Source organism: Bactrocera latifrons, unplaced genomic scaffold (genome assembly GCF_001853355.1).
Source record: "Bactrocera latifrons isolate USDA-ARS-PBARC rearing strain unplaced genomic scaffold, ASM185335v1 scaffold_22, whole genome shotgun sequence".
Taxonomy (NCBI): domain Eukaryota; kingdom Metazoa; phylum Arthropoda; class Insecta; order Diptera; family Tephritidae; genus Bactrocera; species Bactrocera latifrons.
The window spans coordinates 347,327-356,505 of NW_017535741.1; the positions used below are offsets into that span (position 1 = coordinate 347,327).

Consider the following 9,179-nt stretch of genomic DNA (forward strand, 5'->3'; position numbering starts at 1 on the left):
TTCATTTATTTATTACAAACATACTATTATAAATATTACATATTTGCCTTTTATTTTTGCTCAATACATTTCACTTTCATTGCCAACAACAAATTTGGATTTTTTGTTCTCGGTTTCACTTTTATTCATTACACTTTTAACCGTTAACACAGTCGCGACGGCAAAATCACCGAAAAGGTCCCAATTCAAACACGCACAACCACTGTCGACGAACGACAAAACGCAACTGAATGCGGCGACACCAAGCAATGCGCGTCCAACAAGCATTTGGCCAGCCAAAGCACACACTCAAGCCCGTTTGGCAGTCAGTTCGTGGCTTACGTATTTGTATATGTGTGCATATCATATCAACACGCTCATCGGCACCCAGCACACCGCCGACGGTGCGTATGTGGACTGCGTTGTTGCATTGCGGTGTGCGTCGGCCTGTGCCACCCGAGGGGGCCCACCCTCACGGCTCACCACCACCACTACACGTACATTTCCGATGCCGACGCTTGGCATGCTTTGGTACGCTTTGTAGCCGGCAAAACTAGCGAATACCAAAGTCCGCACCCCACCAGTGCTCACTTCGTTGGTGCGGTGTGTGTTGAATTCACTCGAAGCGGCGTCGTTGCAATGCCAATTTCATTCATAAGTTTTCACTTTGTTTACAATTGTTGTTGTTGCTTTTTTTTCTTTAATTGCGCTTCTGTAGTAAAAGCTTCCTGCGCGCGCAAACCGTTTTCCGTTTGTACTGTGGTAGACTGTGTTGTAAGGTGGTGTAATAAAATCCTAAAAGCTCTGACTGAATTTCAGTGGATTTTTCCGATTTGTGAATGAGCTATATTTCGAATAATCGGAGGGGTGAGTGATACCGTTAAAACCAGTATGACGAAGTAATAAACAAAAATTGTTGAGACCGGTTAATGGTGGTCACGCGACTCTACTACACAAAGGACTTACATACATATGTATGTTGTAAGTCAGGGTCTGACATGGATAGGTAGGAGTTTACTCTATTGACAAATAAAACGCAAGGGTCAAACTTGTCGTCTACAATTGGTGCTGAATTGACATCTAGGTCGGCATCTGTCTGAAGGGAGGCGACGAGAGGTTTGTTTGTTAAAATAAAAATTAAAATTCCGAAGTTCAGTCAATCATATTTTCTCTGGTCATTGCAGGAATCTGGAGACGCTTCCGATTCTAGCCAGCAACACCCTAATTTGTATCAGTGGAAGAACCTGAGGTCACTTTTCGTGACCTTTAAACAAAAATTCCTGTGTGCCTAATAATCGGAGCAGATCGGGCTTTACGTATATCAATTTCCATAACAATTGGTTTTATGTTATCGGCATTATCCCGAATTATATCCGGTCAAGGGTTGTTACTTCGGCCATATAACCCGGTTTGAATCGGTAAGTAATATTAAAAGCTTATGCGTATTCACCACAGAATATAACATTCGTAGTATGACTAATATGGCTTAGTAAATACACTTCTAATTTTTAATAAAATCGAAATTTTATAACATATTTTTCTTCTAAGCCATTACTTAAATCACAAACAAAACGCACCAATAAATTCCTCAATGAAAAATACCCAAAAGCTAGGTGTAATGAACTTAAGCAACTCTGGTGAGCGAACACAGAAAATGTGGAACAAAACAAAACATGGGAAACAGCTGTCAACAAAAGAGAAGAAACAAGTGCCAAAAAATTTTCAATTGATAAGGGCAGCAGTATTTCAGTTATTGCATTTTAATTTCTGCTGAAGAATGCTTGCGGACGTGGATGTATTCATATCCAACTATACATTAGTGGACCCAGAAATATACCAATTATGGATAGAGGGCTTTTCGTGTAAGTATCCAATGAAATAACTTGTATAAGTGATTGCACTCCCTTGTGTTCCCATTTTAGCGAGCGAAGCCGTCTGCTACTTGAAACAGAAGGGATTCGGCAGCAGTTTTGGCGCACCAATTGATCTTATCGCCTCCGAAGTGCTCGACCATTATCGGACCTACTCTCTGATAGAGCGTTTGCTTCATGCACCAACTAAATTGTTGGAACAATCGTGTTTTCAGTTGGAGCCACAAACGCGAGATTTTATTATTGAAAAGTAAGCAATAGTTTTAGCAATATATTTTTTTATTAATTTTGCAACAATTTCAGGTATTACTCCATCGATGACTTAGTTGCACGTGAAATTCTAGGCAAGAAATTGTCAAGTCGTTATAGGAAAGATCTGGATGAAGTGTCGGAAAAGACTTGCGTTAAATTGAAGTCATGCAGGTTTGTTCCATATTTCGTTGCAAAGAGTTATATGCATTGATACAATAATTTTAATTGCAGACGACAATTTGATAACGTTAAACGTATTTTTAAAGCTGTGGAGGAATTACCAGGCAATATCACAAACAATATTAAACAACTATTTTCCGTGTCCGATGAGTTGGCAAAGTGAGTAATCGCCAAAAAACATTAAATATATMAAAATTTATATATTGACGAAAGCGCAATTACTTAAAAATATTTATTCTTCTCAATCTCGTATTATTCAGAAAATACGCTTCAATTGTTTTTCTTGCCTGTCTCCGTTTTGAAACTTCCAAAAAGAAGCTGCAATTCTTGGCCTTCTCCGACTTGTTTGCTTGCTCACAAGCTATTATGATCTACTGGACCTATACCTATCAACACTCAGGCCCCGAATATTACGATACCGAAATGGACAAAGAATTTCTGTTGGATTTGCGTGAGTTGCGTTGCTTGCTCGACAAGGAGAAGGAAATTAAACAGTGAGTACTTCATAAGTGGCAAATTATAAACTGTATTGATTAGTGTATTTTTTAATTTACAGTCTTGTTTGCCTGCGATTGAAGCCAGTGCTGTTGGAACGTGCTTACTTCGAGCTGGATACGAATTTCCGGTAACTATTAGCTATTAAAAATATAATGTTCAAAATTGACGTTTTTAACCGCGAAAACTTAATTGTAGCTCCTATTGGCGTGCATTTATTACCATTGCTTGTAATTTGCATCGAAATCGTGAATTACGTGACTTGTTTTTGGATTTGTGTGAAAAATTGATAGAACCGTGGCGTCAAAGTGGTTGGAGTAAAGAGCAAGTAAATAAATTTGTGTCAGCCATAACACAAAGCGTGTTGGATTTAGAAATTTCGCGGTGAGTTACAAGCTCGAGAAAAGCATTAATTATAAAATGAATTAATCACTTCTATCATTTGCAGAGATCAAGAGACGCGTTGTCTGTGGGATCGTTACATGCAGGTCATTAGTATTTGTTTGGATCACATGTTTCATATTTAGTGAAAATATTACGCAGCATTTATATGTTATTTAAAATATTTTGTCCTTTTTGTTTTCCTATACAAAAAAGTTCGTTTGCCATTGCTTGCTCAAGTTATATGCATTGAGCTAAAAAGCGCAATTTACCCGTTTTACAAAATTAAGCGCAGCATCATGACATTTATAAAATTGTATTTTAATTTATTAAAAACACTTAATATTTAAAATAAAATCAAACATAACGTACATGTGAATGTATTAATGAATATGGGAATTTTATTATATGCTTATTGAAGACTAAAAATAGTCCAAAAAATAATGATAAACAATTTTGTTTGTATATTTTATTATTTTCATTATGTATAAATTAACATTTAACTGGTTGTATGAATGTATCTCATATCTTTATAATTTTGTGAAATTTATTCTCAAAAAATAGTTTTGGAACTTTAAAAACTCATGTATTTTAGTTTCAGGTTTTGAAAACTATTATTATTCTTTCAAAATGTAATTTCATTAACTGTATAATAAAATTCTTTGATACACTTACAGGCATATAATATTAATAATAATCTAAAACTGCCCTTTAAATATTTATATTTAATTTATTTTGTTTAAATATAACCCATTTAATAAAGGCATACTATTTATTTATTTTTACACATACGGAAAAAAATATTGTATTACGAGTAATATATTGTTAAATGTGTTTTGTTAATATTTAATTTTTTCTATTTATTTAAACTCATTTCATTTTTATTTACTTATTTTTTGAATTTTACCTTGTATTACCTATTACTGTTATAAAAGAACTATATTTTTTTTGGAATTAACAAACTTAACTTAAAATAACTTTTGCATTTTTTCGTATAATTTAGGGTAGATATTTAATTAAATAAAATATTTTCTCCACCGGTTGATTAACAAATGTTAAATTTCCCGCTTCTAAAAGCTCTTCCGCAATCACTTACCTAGTAGTGTGCAAAACCCTTTAATGTATGTCAAGCGCTGATTCCAGCGAGTGTAGAGCTTTCGCACAAATCAATGATTACTAGTTTATGGGTTGTCATGGTTGTAAACAAAGCAGGGGGTGAAAGGCGACCAACTTAATCACAATGCAAATGCATAGACACAGCCTTGCTGCCACCCTCCGCTACATGTCCTCCAGCTGCTTGCGCTTTGCAAAAGTTCAAAGCTGTCGTTTCCATTTGTCAAATGTATTTTTCCATTACTCGTAATGACTGAAACTGTGTGCTCTGCTGTGTTGAGTTTTTTTTCGCAAATTGTATACTAATAAGTCAGTAGAGGCGATAAAAAATAAAATCCTTAGTGAAAATATTTAATAAGAGCAAAGAGTCACCCATATATTTCTTAAAAGGTTTATCAAAACTTATACTTTTGTCCTGAACCCGTTGAATATAAGTGTATAAGAATTATAGCGATTACAAAAAGGCAAGGAGACGCTACAAGTGGGCGCAGTGTGTGGCATAATTGAACCATATGGTAGTGGTTTTGTTTTTATAAGCAAAGAAGCCGGAAAAATTACGGACTATCAGGACAATATACTTGTGGTCGAATAAATTGTGAACACAAACAAGAAAGTCATTGTCTAGTTCTTTTACATCCAAAATTAGTGTATACAGCGCCGCAATGGATGAGGTGGACGATGAGACTTTCGATGATGCCAAGTCGGCGCGCACTTCGGATGAGAATCGCAAGTAAGGATGAATCAAATATTAGTGATAATAAAAATATACATACATACATATGTTATCATTTGTTTATCGAGCGACAATTATTGTATCTATTTACAGGCAAAACCACAGCGAAATTGAAAAGAGGCGTCGTGACAAAATGAACACCTACATAAATGAGCTCTCATCTATGATACCGATGTGCTATGTGGTGCCACGGAAATTAGATAAGCTGACCGTACTTAAATATACAGGTTGTATATAAGATAGTAGACTATCTATACAAAATGTTAAAATTTTTGTTTCACAGTGCAACACCTGCGCAGCATACGCGGTAGCGTGCATCCCTACAGTGGTGGTGATTACAAGCCATCGTTTCTCTCTGATCAGGAGCTTAAAATGTTGATACTGCAGGCATCTGAGGGCTTTCTTTTTGTGGTGGATTGTGATCGTGGACGCATTTTATATGTTTCGGAGTCGGTGTCACAAGTGTTGAATTGCTCGCAAATGGATCTGCTAGGGCAGAGTTGGTTTGACATATTACATCCGAAGGATGTGGCCAAAGTCAAAGAACAGTTATCTTCCTTGGATCCTTGTCCGCGGGATCGGCTGATTGATGCAAAAAGTACGGAAGCCCATCCACTTATAATTAAAATAAAAAATATTTATTTTTTCAGCTATGCTACCCGTCAAAACCGACATTCCACAGAGTCTATGTCGTCTCTGTCCGGGTGCGCGTCGCTCATTCTTCTGTCGCATGAAACTCAAATCTAACAATAATCAAATTAAAGAGGAATCCGACACATCCTCCAGTTCTCGCAGCTCCACAAAGCGAAAGTCCAAACTGAGCGTCGACCACAAATATCGTGTTATACAATGTACCGGTTATTTGAAGTCATGGACACCGATTAAAAACGAAGAACAAGATAGCGAAAGTGAAGATAATCTGACGAATCACTCCAGTTTGGTGGCTATTGGCAGAATACCGCCGAATGTTTTAGAATCCAATGTGCCCCCATCTTTGGACAACCATCCCAATATAAGGCATGTGCTATTCATCTCAAGACATTCCGTAGATGGTAAATTCCTATTCATAGATCAAAGGTATGTATGTATGTGTTTTAAAGAGTCGGTTTATCATTTACTTTACACATTTTCCAAAATTGTTCATTAGAGCGACATTGGTCATTGGTTTCTTGCCGCAGGAAATGCTTGGCACCAGCTTTTACGACTATTTCCATCATGAAGATATCCCCGCTTTGGCCGAGTCACATAAAATGGTCATACAGGTGCCGGAGAAGGTGACAACGCAAGTATATCGTTTTCGTTGCAAGGATAATACTTTCATTCAACTGCAAAGCGAATGGAAGGCATTCAAAAATCCATGGACCACTGATATTGAGTATATTATAGCGAAAAATACAGTTTTCCTTTGAATTCGCAATCATCAGATTTTTACATACATACATACATGCATACAAACAAATGAGTACGCGCGAGTGTAGGCGAGTTCATACCACTCAATATACATTAACTTGTGTTAGTCGCATTTGTTTTCATAAATTTATGTAGCAATAATGTTTATGTGAACATTTTACTTACATACGGAAAAAATAGCAAATGTTTTTAAGGAGATTCACAAATACATATTCATCAATACACATTTTTTGTGTATAAAAAACCCCATTTTGGTTATTTTTATTGCTGTTTTAGCGATTGTTTATGTCGCTATTTGGGGAAAAGGTTGTTAATGAGTTTATTTAACGGTAGCTCCTTCATAGATGAGTGATTTCCCCGAAAAAACCCTACAAATCGCAAAACTTTTGTCCTACAGGCAACTCTGTCAAATATTGAAAAAAATGACATTTGGACAGCGCTCTTTCGAATCAAAGAGATTCACATTACCCAGGTTCGTTTCATAACTGCTATCAGCTGTAAGAAGAAGAACAAAATGTAAGGATGAAAAATAAAATTAACGGAAAACTAGCAAGAAAATATCAAAAAGCTCCTTAACAATGTTAGAAAAAACTAACAGCTCTCTCAGTTATTTATGGTCTTTTGCTTTCTACTATTTTTGTGGGGTAAGAAACACGTTTCCAGCAAAAGCTTAGCTAGCTAGTGATATTTAGCAATTGAGAAACAAGCCATTATTACACGGTTTAAATTTTGACACCGCACTGAGGCAAACATAGGATAGGTCAGAAGAAACGCTTCTCTGGCATTTAATATTTTGATATACATATTTATCTCAACTCATACGGTAAATTTACACAGATATGAAAAATTTGTAATAAAAATATTAACAGCTGATTTTCGAAGTCCAACATTTTGTTCCGCTTCGCTTTGCTTCGCCTGGAATTTTTTTGTGCGTACAAGGAATTTATCTGGCCTAACAAAAGTGTGAAGCAAAGCGAAGCGAAAGTTATATTTACGATTGTTAAAGGTAAATAAAACTACAATAAAAATAGTTCTGATATACTATACCGTTTAATAATTTTCAGAGAAAATAATGGAGGTGAAGTTGATTAAGGCCATTAAAAGGCATCCGTGCCTTTTTGATAGAAGTTCAACAGACTTTCGTAACCAATATTTGAAGGAGGAAGCATGGGTTGCAGCTGCGATTTCAACGGGAGCCTCAGGTTAGTATTTGTTATTTTGAAATGCCAGTACAACGATTATTTCCTAATTGTTTCCTTCCTTTAATAGTGGAACAGTGTAAACAACGCTGGAAGTCCCTACGCGACAGATTTGTTCGAGAGGTGGTGTCGCAGCAATCGAAGCCAGAGTCTGCAGCGAAAGAGAAGAATGGGTGGTGCTACTTTGAGTTATTGAGTTTCTTAACAAAACATGTAAATCCTAGAAAGTAAGTAATACGTATATTTGTAATTCAACTTTTAATATGATAATGATATTTAACTATTATTTGTAGAATGAAACCAAAAAGACAATCGAGCATCGATGACCAGTCAATTTCCAGTTATTCACCTGCAACAACACAGAGCGACTCATGTCGAACAACCGATTGCGAATGGATAGAATTGCAACAGGATAGATGTGATCCAAATGATAGCCAAAGCAGCTTGGAGACACATAATTCCAAAAAATCGCGAAAACCTCGGCTTTTTTGCGAAGAGGCGTACGAACTTTGTTGTCAACCTGCTAAGCAAAAGCCCAAGAATGAGGCATTTTTAGTCATGTTGGACGAACTTCTGCAGAAGAAACAGGAAAGCAAGAATAATACACATGAAAGTTTCAATCATCTTTGTGGGACTCTTGAGATGGTGTTCTCTGCTAAGAAAGAGTCCAAAAATAAAGCGTTTTTAGCGATGTTGGACGAACTTCTGCAGAAAAAACCAGAGGAAGTGCAGGAGAAGTTGAAAATGGAAGTTTTAAACCATGTACATAATTCTTAATATATTTTTAAATATTTCGATTAAGCAAAAATTATTTTTATCTGAAATATTAATACAACCGTACATAAATATGCATGTACCATAAGAAAATGAAAAATAGAAAAACACAGCACATACTGTACATATGGATATCTATAAATATAAAGTATTAAATTTTATAAATTTAAAGAAAAAATGAAATTTGTTTATTCTAAATTTGGTGACTGCAAAACCCCAAATATTCTGAAACACCAAAGAAAAACATTCTTTATCTAGAAAATGCTGCTTTCGCGCTAAGTTATTGTTTTTCTAAATTACGGATACCCCAAAATATTACAATATTTTTACATCTCGGATCATAAGTGCATAGATACAAACTGTATGTACATTAGAATATGGAAAAACTCTCATCAAACGGGTTAAGTGGAACTTGAGAAATCACGACAAACTCTTTGAAACAAGAGATAAATCCTCTGCAGAATATATTTTTGAAAGGTTAAGCTTTGAAAATAAATAAAAATATCGAGTTATTAGAAAATTTACAGTAGAATACCTCTTAATAGTATCACTTGGATCGATTTAAATTTTAAAAATTTATATGTAAGCTCAGTTTACCAAATCGCTTGAGATGACAAAAAAAAAAAAAAAAAAAAAAAAAGAAAAAAAAAGAAAAAAAAAAAAAAAACAGAGAAAATGGTATAGAGTCAAAGCGTTGATTTTGATTTTATCCCTATTTGTCACATCAAGCAATGCGGGGAAAATCAATTATTTTCAAAATTGAAGGGAATCAAATAGCTCGGATTTCTCAGT

At 35.3% G+C, this 9,179-nt stretch overlaps 3 protein-coding genes across 4 annotated transcripts; all 3 read left to right on the forward strand.

Moving 5' to 3' along the window:
• The first annotated feature begins 1,678 nt into the window (after positions 1-1,678).
• LOC108968528 (acidic fibroblast growth factor intracellular-binding protein) lies at positions 1,679-3,549 on the forward strand. Its single transcript, XM_018932618.1, has 8 exons — positions 1,679-1,841; positions 1,902-2,100; positions 2,154-2,273; positions 2,334-2,441; positions 2,543-2,776; positions 2,839-2,907; positions 2,976-3,161; positions 3,226-3,549. Exons 1-8 carry the CDS (start codon positions 1,757-1,759, stop codon positions 3,302-3,304), a joined length of 1,080 nt encoding a protein of 359 aa, XP_018788163.1. The 5' UTR covers positions 1,679-1,756; the 3' UTR covers positions 3,305-3,549.
• Positions 3,550-4,207: 658 nt separating this feature from the next.
• On the forward strand, positions 4,208-6,626 carry LOC108968523 (protein cycle). Its single transcript, XM_018932610.1, has 5 exons — positions 4,208-5,001; positions 5,098-5,231; positions 5,288-5,602; positions 5,655-6,081; positions 6,152-6,626. Exons 1-5 carry the CDS (start codon positions 4,934-4,936, stop codon positions 6,411-6,413), a joined length of 1,206 nt encoding a protein of 401 aa, XP_018788155.1. The 5' UTR covers positions 4,208-4,933; the 3' UTR covers positions 6,414-6,626.
• Positions 6,627-7,023: 397 nt separating this feature from the next.
• Positions 7,024-8,519, forward strand: LOC108968531. Of its 2 annotated transcripts, none has more exons than XM_018932622.1 (4): positions 7,024-7,237; positions 7,479-7,616; positions 7,684-7,840; positions 7,907-8,519. In XM_018932622.1, exons 2-4 carry the CDS (start codon positions 7,487-7,489, stop codon positions 8,388-8,390), a joined length of 771 nt encoding a protein of 256 aa, XP_018788167.1. In that variant the 5' UTR covers positions 7,024-7,237; positions 7,479-7,486; the 3' UTR covers positions 8,391-8,519. The 2 variants fall into 2 exon arrangements, with proteins under 2 accessions (XP_018788167.1, XP_018788166.1); XM_018932621.1 differs by having other exon boundaries at positions 7,026-7,420.
• Positions 8,520-9,179: the final 660 nt, after the last annotated feature.